Here is a 15,079-nt window from a genome sequence, read left to right as displayed (position 1 = left end):
AAAGTCAGTTTTTGGTAAAAAAAAACACACAAAAAAAACTGTTTTCTGTGCTTCAGTTTTACGCTATGAAATGAATGTGATTGAATGTGGTGTACCAAGAATTTTTTTCTGCCACATCAAAATCTCACCAAAACAGTGGATTTTGCATAAGATGAAGGAATCTTGCAAACCAATATAGTTTTTTTTTAATAGTTTTTGACATACATTAGATAACATTGTATTGCACCCTCTGATTTCATTGATTTCCACGTGAATATATTCAGTTTGTAAACTCATTCCTCTCATTTTTTTTTAGCCCTTGGTATTCATAGTATTCACCACATGGCTGATACTTAGCACACTGTTTTGTTTTATGCTGGACATTCTGGGTAGCTGTGTGTGTTAGGATATACAACCTGATTTTCTTCAGGGACAAATGGCTGCCAGACTTGACTCACCCCCCATCAAGGTGAAACTTCTCCAACAGTCATTGATACTGATAATCAGAGTACTCTCACTTGGAAGTGCAATGCTGGCATGCCGTCAGAGTCTCTGTTCAAGCAGCATGTGCCGCATACTTGTCAACCCTGTTTCAATTCATTGGCTTTGCATCAACCTGCTCTTTGTTTCCCCATTAATGAGTATTTCTTTGAAACATTTGCTCGGTGCAGTCTTCAAGGCATTGTGCAGCCCCCAAAGAATTATGCAGTGTTTAAAAAGAAAAGAGAAGGAGAGAAAGGAGAGGGTCTGTGGGTGTCTGGGGACAGGGCAGCAGATCACAGGGTTATCTGAATGATGTATCCTGATCAGGGGAAAGGGGGAAACTGACCACGTCACTGTTCATTGCACAAACTCCGTGATTCTGGTTATTCCAGCTGACAGTGACCATAACTGACTGGCCTGTTCATAATCTGGCTTGACACTTTTTTTGAAGTGAGGGGTGGGTTGGGAATGGGGGTGGGTTGGTGGGCTGAATGCAGGTACCACTGTCAGCGAACATTTATCGTTCATTTTGAAAATGAAGATATCCAGTCGGAAAATGCAGATGATGATTTTTTTCATCTTTGCTTGTGGATATGTGACATGACAGAAATGTACTGATGATTGATGGGGTACCCTCATTAGTTTAAGTGATAGTCTTTGGCTTGTCTTTCTCTGTCTGTCTCATTTGAGTGGGAAAAAGGCTTTGTTGATGTGCTCCAAGGTGATGTAACATTAAAAAATACACTGATTTTTGATAAAAGATGAAATGTTTGGCTAATCTGTTGGGTTGACAAGTATGAGGTGTTTTTCATGTAACATCCTGATCAGTATGTAACGGGACACCTCCTCAGTAAACTCACAAACTTTTCTGCCCATGGAGTTCAGCTTCAGGCCTGGATTGTTAGCTTCTGGCTGCTTTATACTGAGTATCAGGGGATACGTATTGCGCATTGTTACTTTCTTTCTTTATCCCAAAGAACATGTACTGATTTTTGCAAATCTGCATGCTTATTCTGTGGCCTCAGCGTGTACTGACCAGTATTTTGGGCATGGATAGAAATGAGGTTGCTCAGATATCTGAACCATGTCAGTAGTCTGTATTACTTGTCTTAATCCTTTTGACTCTTTAAGGAGCAAGGGGCCCTAGCAGGCCACACTGCTTGTCCTGAAATGTCGCAGGCGGAGGTGGAAGAGTGCTGCTTTTGTGGGATGCCTGCTTCACGTTTTGGTCTTTGGGCTGTGGAATGTAATACTCTACTTGATAACATTCTGCCAGGATTGCACTGAAACGGTGCACGATGCAGGGCTGAGACATGAGCTGAACTTATCACTGTCGATGTCTTCTTGCACTGTTTCATGTCCCTCCACCAATTCCATACTAATGAAAAAAGAGGAAACGTTTTTGTATGTGGTTAGGCTCACCGGTTTAACCCTTTCACTGCCAGTCAATTTAGAGTACGAAATTCCCATGTGAGATAAAGACAGAAAAGACAGTGACTAAGAATAGCTGAGGATTCCCTGTACAATGTATAGAAAATATGGCCTATCCTACCACCAAACATTAAGAGCAGTAGGTTCATGGATAACAGACCAATGAATGGTCAGCTTTCAGTGATGTGGGTCCTCTTCCACGCCTGTGCATAAATGTGAGCTTGGCGGTGAAAGGGTTAACCCTGGTGCCCTCAAAATCACCAGTTCTGTGATGTTATATATTGACCTGTCTGAGGTTGCCCTTCCTTTTTATGTGTTGTTGTATTGCTTAGATTTGTTGTAGATAAACTTGCCTACCTGGTAAAGGTACATATTTCCAGTAGCACCAGGTTTAACTCACTCGGGACGACAAGTTTTCTCCCTTGCTTTTCCCCACAGACAGCCCATTTGTAAGGGTTTGGAAAAAAATTACAAAAAATACAAAATACACAAACTTTCAGAACTGGTTTATTACGTGTTGAGCTGTTACATAAAAAAAAAATCAAATTTCTCATCTTATGTTTACAGTTTTGCCATATGTAGAAAATACTGCCAATTTTTCACCCCGAATCACCATACCCAAGCTCGCTTTCTGCATTAAATTCACTTTCTTCTTCGTCATCATCCACCTCTTCAATGTCCGACCCTTCAGTTTGTAGCATTTCAAGTACTTTGGCAACCCTAAAACGTTGCCGTCGCTGCCTTGTTCGCTCCAGAACATTTTGAGAAGAGCCCGCTTTGCTAACAGGCTGGCACGCGAGCAGACGACCAGTCAGTGACTTTGTCAGCGTGTGTGCGAGACGGGCCACACATGGCAGGCTGGCCAATCATACCATTCGATTGTGGAGTGACCCAGAATAGCGCACTCTGCTTGGCTAATCACAAGATGACGTGTACAGCGAGTGATGGATTTTTATTTCTTGAAAATGCTGTTCCATTCCGTCGTCTGAAACCGAATACATTTTATGTAGGAATGTTCACGCATTCCTTCGTCCGGAGAGAGTTAAAAGCCGGATCCACAATCGCATGCAGTGATGCACACAGCAGCATAAATGTCCATGCTTGCACATGTATGCACACATTTTACCCATTGATGTATGCTTTTGGGTCAGATGTAACTCACTGGATGCATGGCTTTGCTGTATATAGTTGAAATATTAATGATGAAATAGAATGATGATGCTAATGACAATCATAATGATGATGATTGCTACTGTTGTTGCTGAAGTTGATGTTTTCACCATCACTGCTTCCTTTTTTTGTCATCACCATCATCATCATCTTCATCGTCATGATTGTCAACATCATCAGTGTTAGTCATTAGTATAGTATCATCATCATTATGTTTGTTGTAATGAAACTTAAAGCAGTAATTAGTACAATGTAATATTACTGTTGATGTTGTTGTTGTCATGATAAGTCCAACAGGAAAAAGAATATTGAATCTGTATTCACTTAGCTTCTTATGTTGTCATTGGCTGGTTAACTCTGTTTGTTAGTTGTGGATTTTCATGTGTTCTGTTGTAGAAAGGCTTCCAAAAGAAAATGGTATGGCTTGGCTTTTTTTTTTCTTCTCACTCTTCTAATTACTGTGGAGTGCTTTAACCATTGAAACTTGACACCCAGAGTACAGCTGAGTTTCTCCTCTTTCTTGTGCAAAAAGACTGGCTTGTAACCTATGCTTTGCCCAGGAAACTGTATGCACATTGCCCTTTCTGCACCAGTTGTAACAACCCAGATGTATGCCAGTCAAGCCCCAGCTCCAAATACCCTCTATCTCAAAGTGTGTGTGTGTGTGTGTGTGTGTGTGTGTGTGTGTGTGTGTCTGTGCATCACAGGTAACTATCATTGCATAGCATTAGCATCCAAATAAATAGTTTTACATAATCGTTTTAATAGTTAATTTTGATGGATAATAATGTGATTTGTATTTATTTTTGCATGGTTACATGTACCAGAAACGAAGAGAAAATGTGTTGGGGTGTATGAATAGATGAATGATTTCTATATATATATATATATATGTTCATCTTTATTTATGTATATGATGTGCTTACATTTGATAAGATTTATACAGCGAAACTCGAACTGTTTATTTCTGCAAAATGTAAATATTACCACAAGTGTGCATGTGTTGTGAGGCTAGTGTAGTGTGTATGTGTGGGCAGGGGGTGGGTGGGTGAGTGTTTGTTAGTGTGTGTTTGTCTGTGTTTGTTTGTGTCTGTGTCTTTGCATGTGTGTTTTAGCATAATCTCTCTCTGTCTGTCTCTCACACTCACACACACACACACACACACACACACACACACAAGCACGCACACACGCACGCACGCATGCACGCACGCAGAGCTACTCATTCACAGACAGACAGATACAAACACAGACATATTACTTCATGTATGTGTATTCTTCAGATATTCCCTTTTCCCCCAGCTTTCTTTTCCCTGATGTGACCTGTCTTTACCTGTTCCACTGTCAGTTAACACTGTTTAATTGTGCCTGTCCTGTGAGGGGAGTGGGTGAGGGGGTGGGGGGTGGGGGGGGGGGCAGTGGAATGGAACCATCATTGTAACCAAAGAAAAAAAAAAGAAGGAAAAAAAAAACCCACTAAAGAAAGAAAAACAAGAGAGGCAAGGCCTTCAAGACTCACTTGTGGCAAATTAAGTCCCCTAGCATTAATTACAGAGTAATTTCCCTTTTTTACTATCTGCACCAAAAACGTTTGCAAAATAAATAAAACTTCCATGCTTAGCAAAAGAAGTTCCTGTTTGAACAGAAAATGATAATAATGACTGCTCTTGTTGTTGTGTCAGAATATCAGATCAAAGTGCCAAGTTTAGAGAATACAAAAAATATAAATATAACAGTAAATTCAGTTTGCGTATAATTAGACTTCATTTTTTATTTTTGTGTGCCCATCCCAGAGGTGTAATATTGTTTTAAACAAGATGACTGGAAAGAACTGAATTGTCCTATTTTTATGCCTAATTTGGTGTCAACTGACAAAGTATTTGCAGAGAAAATGTCAATGTTAAAGTTTACCACAGACACACACACACTCACACACACACAGGCAACTGAACACCGGTTTAAAACATAGACTTACTTTGTTTACACAAGTGAGTCAAAAATTACAGACAGTTATATTTCATCTCTTATGGTTCCAGTGCATTCTCTTGCAAAATAATCTCACCTTAATTGTTTATTACAAGCTGACATTGTTCTTTATTCCTAACTCATTCATCAGTAACTCAATTAACACTACTACTAGTACTAAAGATAATATATAATGATAATGATAGCGCACATATAAATTACTTTTAAACATCTCAAAGTGCTTTACAGTAACATATCAGTTGGACACAAACGATGATGTGTTTAACTATAAAAAAAATGGGGAGGGGGGTAGATTAAAAATGATACTGAACATTATTATTTGTAAGACTCACTATCTTATGAACAGGGAAAAAAAAAGAAGATTCATATCTAGATGATAAAGTAATTGACTAACATTTTAAGATGTAAAAGAAATAGTAAACAAACTTCTTTTTTTTTCTGATTGGAAAGATAAGGGAGGTGAATGAGAGAAACTTGAGAGGGTACTTGGTACTTTAGGAATGTTGAAAGAAGTTTATGATTGATTACTTAAAACTTTTTTTTTAACAAATGCACAGGATCTTTTCCCAATTTGATAAATAAAAAGAAAAGGTCAGCTTAAATTTAAGGAACGCATGGTACCTTTACTGTCAACAGAAATTCACGAAGACATAAGAGTTTCACTTGTATCTGTTTGTTTTGCGAATGTTGGTGGTCATCGTCAGCAGTGTAATATATGAAGTTATACAGGGTTTTACTAGTTTGATATTAGTCAGAACTGATCATTCTGTTTTGTGTTTAAAAAGAAATATTGATTTTTTTGTGAAGTAAAAGTATAAATCAAGATCATTGTACATTTTCAAATTTCTTGTTTTATCTTCCAAAAACAAATGGAGAGGATCTGTTTGGTTATTGTTCCTTGTTCGGTTGTTGCGATGTCATATTATTTGGAAGCAGTGATTGCCTGTAACACTGTCGCAGGTGTCAGTGTGGTTATGTTAGCACCTGTATGGCAGGTCATCCAGAGTTCGTTCATTCTTTAGTTTAACATCTTTTCACTGTAAGTGATATTAGACGAGGGTAGTAAAAAAAATTGAGTGGGAGGAAGGGGGGAGGGGGGGGGGGGATTACTGTGTACGCATGTGAGTAAGTGAAAGTGTGTGTGTGTGTGTGTGTGCGTGTGTGTGTGTGTGTGTGTGTGTTACATATAGAAAATGATTGATTTAAGTTTTGTTAAAAAAAAAAACCCAAAAAAACAATATAACATATTTCTAATGAGAAACCAACAACTATAACAGCGAACCAACTGGACTATTTAACAAGGAGTTGAAAAAGTCATACATTATCAATGGACTGCTGAAGATCGTCAACACTGAAGATTTCAGTTCAGGGATTTGAGACTTTAACATATCGCAAGTTTGTATATGATCGGCTGTTATGTGAGCACCACAGATGCAAGAAACATTACTGACATATTTTGTCCTAAAACAATTCGTTTTCCATCTGCAATCTGTAATACTGACATGGGCTGTATTAATTATGTGTAATTATGACATATTGATTTTTTCATTGCAATCTGTAATACTGTCATGGGATATGTTCTGTGTAATTAGACATACTGATTTTTTTCCCTTGCAATCTGTAATACTGTCATGGGGTATATTATGTGTAATTATGACATTGATTTTTTTTCCTTGCACTCTGTAATACTGTCATGGGGTATGTTGTGTATAGTTATGACTTACTGATTTTTTTTCCCCCTCATGTGTCAGTACATGCTGTTGTAAGTTCTTACGTATCTTTCTGTGTGTATTGTTTTATGGGAGGTGCTTTGATACCAGTATACGAGTACTGTATGTTGTTGTTGTTGTAATTATCATGATCAGTTTGTTGTTGTTGTTGTTGTTGTTGTTATTATTATTATTCACTGTACACCTATTTTGCCAAATGAATATTTTCTTAAAAATGGAAAATTGATTGCTTAAGATAAGGGACTAGTCTACCCATATTACTGGACTCTGGTGACATGCATGTGTTTGTACTGTCAACTACGTTGTTAGCAACCCCCACCCCCACCCCCAACCCCTCTTTAAACAAGTTTCACCCTTACGCTGGTGATGGGTGTTTACTAGGTACTCTGCTATTCCTTTAGTAAGTGTCACAATAGAGTACTGGTTGTGCGGTCACTCGTGTTTACTGGGTACTCTACCAATCCTTTAGTAAGTGTCACAATAGAGTACTGGTTGTGCGGTCACTCCTGTTTACTGGGTACTCTACCATTCCTTTAGTAAGTGTCACAATAGAGTACTGGTTGTGCGGTCACTCCTGTTTACTGGGTACTCTACCAATCCTTTAGTAAGTGTCACAATAGAGTACTGGTTGTGCGGTCACTCCTGTTTACTAGGTACTCTACCATTCCTTTAGTAAGTGTCACAATAGAGTACTGGTTGTGCGGTCACTCCTGTTTACTAGGTACTCTACCATTCCTTTAGTAAGTGTCACAATAGAGTACTGGTTGTGCGGTCACTCCTGTTTACTGGGTACTCTACCATTCCTTTGCTAAGTGTCACAATAGAGTACTGGTTGTGCGGTCACTCGTGTTTACTAGGTACTCTACCATTCCTTTAGTAAGTGTCACAATAGAGTACTGGTTGTGCGGTCACTCCTGTTTACTAGGTACTCTACCAATCCTTTAGTAAGTGTCACAATAGAGTACTGGTTGTGCGGTCACTCGTGTTTACTAGGTACTCTACCAATCCTTTAGTAAGTGTCACAATAGAGTACTGGTTGTGCGGTCACTCCTGTGTACTGGGTACTCTACCATTCCTATAGTAAGTGTCACAGTAGAGTACTGGTTGTGCGGTCACTCCTGTTTACTAGGTACTCTACCATTCCTTTAGTAAGTGTCACAATAGAGTACTGGTTGTGCGGTCACTCCTGTTTACTACGTACTCTACCATTCCTTTAGTAAGTGTCACAATAGAGTACTGGTTGTGCGGTCACTCCTGTTTACTAGGTACTCTACCAATCCTTTGCTTAGTGTCACAGTAAATTTTTGGTTGTGCGGTCACTCCATGTGGGAAAAAGTCCCCTGTGAAACTCATAGTTTCAGAAAGGTAATTCAGTGCTGAGATTTAGAATGAAACTGTATGCCTTTGAGATTTGTTTCACAGCATACTGCTGACTGGTTTTGGCTTGGATAACTGAATATCTGCAAATAGTTGAAAACAGAAGACTAGTTGTTCAAACAACACATAGAGTGATGTCATGGTTTCGTTTGCAGACACATCCATTTCTCACGCAAACGTTCTGTTCTTTATCGCAAGATCAGAATCTGCACTGCTTTGAAAAGCAGCGTGATGCCAGATAGCAAACTGGTTATCACTTTGGTTTTTTTGTTTGTTCATCTTCGAACGTGGGGGAGGGCATTTACAAGGTACTTTATGCAGTGCACAGTTTTTAACCCAAAATTGGGTGGGCATTTTCCGGATAGTGGGCATTTAGATTAGTATATGTTAATTATTATGTCCGTGCATGCATACCTTGTGTGTGTTTTTCATCATGTGTGTAAACTGTGTGGAAGCATGTTTGCTACTTTCTGTATAATCATATATAAAGGGTGTGTTTGATGAAACTGTAATAGTAAATGCACAAGCATTCATTTGTTTGTACATATGCCCTTGCATATTGGTGTTAATGAATTTATTATATGTGTACACACTTAAAGTGACTGTTGTGCACATACATAGTGACTGACTTTGATCACTCATTTAGAACGTGATGATTGGTTCCTGATCTAGCCATTTACAAGTCAGAACCTTTGAAATCTGCTTTTTTGCCACAAACATTCACCCCCTTTACAGTATCTTCTTCAGGCGCAGTTAATGCTCAGTACCGACTGACGCAGGAGACAAGGGTATCATGTCATGTTAGTTCAGTATGACGGATGTTGGGGAAACTTTACGATTATGCAGGGATGGAAGGGTGTGTGCCTTGCATCTTGTGATGTAAGTGCTGCCAGGTAGGTGGGGGACAGGCTGTGTCTGTGTCCTGTGATGGCTTCAGGAACAGTATGCACTTCTGGATGTGACAGCTGTTGAAGAACGCTTCAAGGGGAATCATGACTTGTTGGATATAACCTGCCCACTATCTCCTGAGCAGTTCTCTTATCACAAAGGCACAAGATTGAATCTTTTGATGGGTGTAATTGAGTGTTAAGAGCATTTGACTGATGTGAGGTTCAGATCTTGGCGGTGCCATGCGGATGAAGGAAAAAGATTTTTACTGGTCAGATCCCCTTTTGTGCTGTGTGCAAGTAGAAGAAGAAAGCAAAAACAAAACAGCACACACACACACATAAATGATCCGGTAATCCATTTTAACGTTTGTTGGGGTGTGAAACTGGAACATAATATGTGTTCATCATGCTTGCCAAAACCCCACCCCCAAAAATAAACAAAACAACCCAACAACAGTACATATATATACCTTAGTTATGAGTTGTTATGATCATTATTATTATAATTATTGGTGTTGTCATTATTATTATTCGTGTTATTATTATTATTATTATCATTATTCATGTTGTTGTTATTGTTGTTGTTGTGAGCGCATGCTGGCATCACAACCCATAAACAGAGAACAAGTGCACCATACACATCTGAAACCCAGAAGGTGGCTGTGTAAAGAGGATGAGAGCTTGAAGTCGTGACGAAAAAATCGTGTGCCTATGAGTTTTTGTTGATGTTTTTTTCCTTTCTGTTTTTATAAACCCAGCTGATGACTGTATTGTTGAAGGAAAGTGTGAAAGAGCCAGTGTTGAACGGGACAGCCAATGAGCCGGCTCTGACAGAGGATGCTAACTTTGACCACTTCAAGCCACCAGGTCAGCCGAGGGACATGTTGAGGGTGTGAATAGAATTACGATGATGATAATTTTTTTTTTTTTTTTTTTTTTTTTTTTTTTGTATTATTTTCATTTTATGATTATTGTTGTTATTATGGGTATTGTTGCTGTTGTTGTTAATCATTTTTTTAACAACATTTTTATTCTGGCAAAGGTTTATTGATACAAGAATTGATATACTTTTTGTATTGGGAGTTAAAAACATAATGATGCTCTGAATGTTTACAATTCCGCATCAACATGATGCAGGCAGAACAATACATAGGTAGTTGTTTTTAGATATTGATATTAATATTGATCATGATGTTGATGATAGTAATGATAATTATTATAATTATATCATTATTGTATTATTATTATTGTTATTATTCGTTTCATTGTTAACAAAACACTACTGTGGTGATAAATGTTTAGAGGGATATACAATACAATGCAATATAATACACCAATACAGTACGATACAGTACAATACAGTAGTTCAGCACAGTGCAGCACAATGCAACACAGTACAATACAATACAGTAAAATACAACATAGTGCAATACGATGCAATACAATATAATACAATGCAGTGTGATGATCAAAAAACAGAGGCCGAGGATGAGTTGTTGGCAGTGTCTGTCGGTCATTCATCCTATGGGAAGGCAGCAGCGGAGGACGATGAAAGTCTTGAAAATTTCCCCACAACCTCCTATTCCAGCAGTGACGATGATGAGTTCTATGACGCGGAAGCTCCAAAATCGACAGTGTGAGTGGATACCGATCCTCATGGCACTTAGGATGGAGTTAGTGAAGAAAACTTGATCTTAGTGAACGTCACGTAGTCGTTTGGCATTTATGAACTACTTATTGCTGTTCTTGTCCACACCATATTCCACAACAGACTATGTTTCCTGTAATTTGATGTCTGCGGTGTTGGTTTGAACTCTGTCGTGTATCTGTCTTCTTTCTGACCTTATTCTCTGACGCAGGTTACTGGTTGACAGCATAGATTATGACTGGGAAGCACAGTTTTACTGTTTTTGTCCATGTGTCAGGACAAGGGTGTGTATATATATATATATAGAAAACTCACACTTGTTTTAACAAATCTGTTACAATGAACATAATTTGGCATTATTACATGTCATTACAATACTACTGTCAGTAAATGAAAGGATTGTATTTTTCTGACCCTGCAAAACGCTTTGATAAAAGGAAAATCAACAACAACAACAATAACTAATCCTCTGGTACAGACTTTATAGAAATTCATTTTCTTTTCATGTAAGTGTTAATCACTGAAACACAGACCCACAGACCAGCTTTATAAAAGTTTATTTTCAGTTCATGTTAGTGTCAGTCACTAACATGCATACCCACAGGGCACTGAAATGAAAAAAAAGCTTATGATTTTTTGTGTGTATGTGGCAGGGAAAAGCAAGAATCAGTTGCTCCCCCTGTCATCGCAGCTGAGGACGATTGTTTTGACGGTATGAGTTGATGTGCATAGGGCGTGATTTAAACTGACACTGATTTTTTTTCTTTCACTCAAAAACTGGCACGGCACAAACAACTACATTACAGAACAGTGTGGTAAATGCAGCTGTTCTGTTCATTTTGAATTTTTCAGTATATTTTGCATTGTGTTGCAGGGTTTGCAGTTTGTTCAAGATTAAAACAGTGTTCTAGATTGGAGAAGATTTATTTCGTCAGCCTCTGGATTGGCAAGATTTTCTTTGGATGATTTCTGAATTAGTGAGAATTGTGTCTGGCAGAATCTGTTTTGCTAAGTTGCGGTAATAAGACAATGTGACCGTCCATTATTTGCCAGCAATTAATAGAATAGAGAAAGAATAATCTAATCTTCTTTGAATTCCAAAGTTTAAATTCTGATTCTATGTAAAATGATGTTATTGTAACCTGTTCAAAAAACAATGATTGTTTTTTTTTCTATTTCCAGATGCATATAATATGTGTTAATAACCCCCCTGCCCCTCCACACACACACAGACCCTACGCTTTGCCTACAACCATACCCATCCACACACATTTGATAATTACTGATGTAAAGTATTTTCCAACAAGATCTGGAAAAAGGCTGGTCTGTTTTGTTTATCTTTTCTTTCTATAGATGGAACCCTGTTTCAGTGACACAAATTTATTAATATTTGATCTTTTCCCTTTGCCCTACAGACTTGTACGATGTGCAGGACGAAGAAGACTGTAAGTATTTCATTGTTATACATATATGTATAGAGAGAGAGAGAGAAGAGAGAGAGAGAGAGAGATATGTATGTATGTATGTATGATAGTGTGTATGGATGAAAGTCATTTGAGTCAACCATGACCATCAGAACAGCAGAGGAGTCAAGTGCTGTCCTGACCATTTGGGTTAGTAGAATTTGATTACAGTGGAGAGCGTCTTGCCCCAGTTACATCTCCACTCTCTCGGTCAAGGGGGTTTTAGGACAGTCAGCACTGGGATGATCCCCAGAGGCCATCTAGCCCCCAAGGTTGCAGCACTAAGAGCCAGTGTAATCTTGCCTCCTAGTTTGAAAGTCATAGTCCTTCACAAAAAAACTGAGCTGTAAATGACTTCCCGAAGCAGTTGATGAACCATTTATCACACAGCTCTCACTTTGCTGTTGGCCCAACTTTAAGCTTATGTCAATATCTGTAATGAGCCTCTGTGATACGTAGCAAAATGTAAATCACTTGATACCATAACTGGAAGTGTGTTACGGTCCAAAATTATTGCAGTTAGAATTTTGCCCTGTTGTGGATGATGAAAGTAAGTACTGTAAACTACCTTGTAAGCACCCACCCCCACTTTGCACAAATTATACCCTAAAGTTGAGGGTGGGCATTTACTGGGTATTTTACCCTTTGCAAGAGACCATTTCTTTACATCGTTTCTCCATGCAGCACGGTCTGGGCTGGGAGTGAGAAAAAAATGGCTACTGGAAAAAGACACTGAATCATGGAACAATGTTATGCTCTCATTGGGTTTTTCAAATATACACAAACCCAATACTGCACATAAAAAGCACACGAGTCCAGACACATATACTCACCCACACGTATACACATGCATGCACACATCTACATTCTACATCTATCTTGTATGCCAGCTACAAAACCTGAAAGAAACAAAAGAATGGGAGGAAAACCATGAAAACCTCAAACATCTCTCCAGCACAATCATTTCACCCACTCTGGGAAGACATTGTTGGGAATGGCCAGAGGGCAAAACTGATGCAGAGGTGAAGCTACTCATTGAGGAAGACAGTAAAGAAGAGGACATTTTTATATATACTGATGGCTCAGTCACCAAAGACCAGTCCTGTTGGGAATTCACTGCAAAGCAAAACAGAAAAACAATTAGGGAAGAGAATGCTGCATACAAAGTCACAACTTTCAGCCTGACAATGGAAGTTGAAGCTGTGACACCTGCTCTACAGTGGCTGTCATCCGTTCTTGCATCTGGAAATCAACATGCTATGAATCTGACTGACTCAATGAACATCCTACAAAAAAAAAAACTGAAAGTGGTGTGGGGATCCCAGAATGGCATGAGGCAACGCACGACTTTCAGACTATAAAGCTATATACAGCCCTGGACATGCAGGGAAATGAGTGAGCTGACAGGTTTGCTGGTTGTAGAACAATGAGCTGTCTACATCTTGGAAAATAAGAAATCCCAAGAAAAGTAAAACAGTACCTCAAAAACCAGGTACAAGGCCATCAGACCATTGATCACCTTACAGAAAGAAGGATAGAGAGAGGGAGTGGCCATAAGTCTAGCATGAAAGGTAGAGTACGATCCTTTGCTAGTCAAACGAATATTGGCAACATTTCCGAACCAACATTGGGCAGATTTTTTCAAAATGGAACAGGGTTTCTTTGGACTTTCCCAAATACATTAGACTGAGCAGCAGGCTAGACAATGGCATCAGAGATCTTTTTCTACCCCTCTTGCGGCAAATACATAGGAGTGTGTGTGTGTGTGTGTGTAATGTGGGAGATACGGAATGTACATAAGAAATGTTTTCAAGATACTGGGTGCTTACAAGTTAGTTTAGCATATCCATGTTGAGTGCAAAAGAAGGGACCACCTCTCAACACCCCCCAACCAAAATAGTTCCTGAAGATGTTGACTGTTTGGTTGCAGTGGGGTCGATGGAGAAGCACGGCAGCATGATTGGTCACCTGCTGTCTCAGGTGCGCATTGGGATGGACCTGACCAAGGTGGTGCTCCCAACCTTCATTCTGGAGCGACGGTCCTTGCTGGAAATGTTCGCCGATTTCTTCGCCCACCCAGACTTCTTCTGCAAGTCAGTGATGGGAAAGTTTTTGAGGGAAAAAGCATTGTGGAAAAATAGTTTAAGCTGGAATATAATGTTATTGTAGTCAGTTGTGGTCAGTGGTGCACGGACAAAAAAGATGAGGACAAGAAAAAGGGCATGTACCTAAGTGAGTGAAACAGCAACAGCATCCAAAACATCCAGTTGATGTGTTCCAGGGTTGGGTTTATGTGTAGGTCAGGCTTCAGCTGCTTTTTTTTTTTTGTATTATTTTTTTTAAGGAGATGTGTTGCATATCTGGGTCAGTCCTCACACGTTTGACTCCTTTTTGAATTGAAACTGTTCCCTGACATTTCACAAGCTTTTCTAGCTTACAAAAATGTATGTATTTATGTGTGAGCATGTGTCTCGTGTGTGGGCATGTGTTTTGCTAAATCATCCACAGAATATTTTTGATACAAGGACAGCAAATCTACCTGTTCCAAAATGATTGAACACAGCAGCAGCACCAAAAAAGTTTGAATGATAATGATAACGCAGATTGATCTCACACCACCCAGGCAGGGAGCTTGTAGCATTTATAATAAAAAAGTTATACATACATAAATATTCATGCATCAAGTACACCATACATGAACTAGCGTGTGCTCACACAATCACACAAACAAGCACACCCGCATATGCACTCACACATCCAGCAGAAGATCAAGAAACATATCAGTTTATAAGATCATAGGCAAAACAGAAGAGGTGTGTTTTGAGAGACTTTTTGAATTGAACTTGGGTAGTCCACATTGTGGACTTACACAGGCAGTTTGGTCCACACTACTGGGCCCAGATAGGAGAAAGAGAGCTGACT

The 15,079-nt window shown here is 39.0% G+C and overlaps 1 protein-coding gene across 3 annotated transcripts in view; it reads left to right on the top strand.

Annotated features, from left to right (window-relative positions):
- LOC143279930 (oxysterol-binding protein-related protein 9-like) overlaps window positions 1-15,079 on the top strand; it is a 39,980-nt gene that overhangs the window by 11,648 nt on the left and 13,253 nt on the right. Inside the window, exons 8-13 of one of the 3 annotated variants that reach the window (XM_076584270.1) lie at window positions 3,460-3,480; window positions 9,826-9,913; window positions 10,526-10,682; window positions 11,348-11,406; window positions 12,110-12,139; window positions 14,088-14,250. In XM_076584270.1, coding sequence (XP_076440385.1) covers window positions 3,460-3,480; window positions 9,826-9,913; window positions 10,526-10,682; window positions 11,348-11,406; window positions 12,110-12,139; window positions 14,088-14,250 — 518 coding nt within the window. Of the gene's footprint in view, window positions 1-409; window positions 449-3,459; window positions 3,481-9,825; window positions 9,914-10,525; window positions 10,683-11,347; window positions 11,407-12,109; window positions 12,140-14,087; window positions 14,251-15,079 lie in introns of all 3 variants that reach the window. The other 2 variants (XM_076584269.1, XM_076584271.1) reach the window with 2 other exon arrangements.

This window comes from Babylonia areolata, chromosome 3 (assembly GCF_041734735.1).
Source record: "Babylonia areolata isolate BAREFJ2019XMU chromosome 3, ASM4173473v1, whole genome shotgun sequence".
In the NCBI taxonomy this organism is placed as follows: domain Eukaryota; kingdom Metazoa; phylum Mollusca; class Gastropoda; order Neogastropoda; family Buccinidae; genus Babylonia; species Babylonia areolata.
Note: the sequence above shows the minus strand (reverse complement) of the source record. Positions and strands in the feature narration are given on the sequence as shown.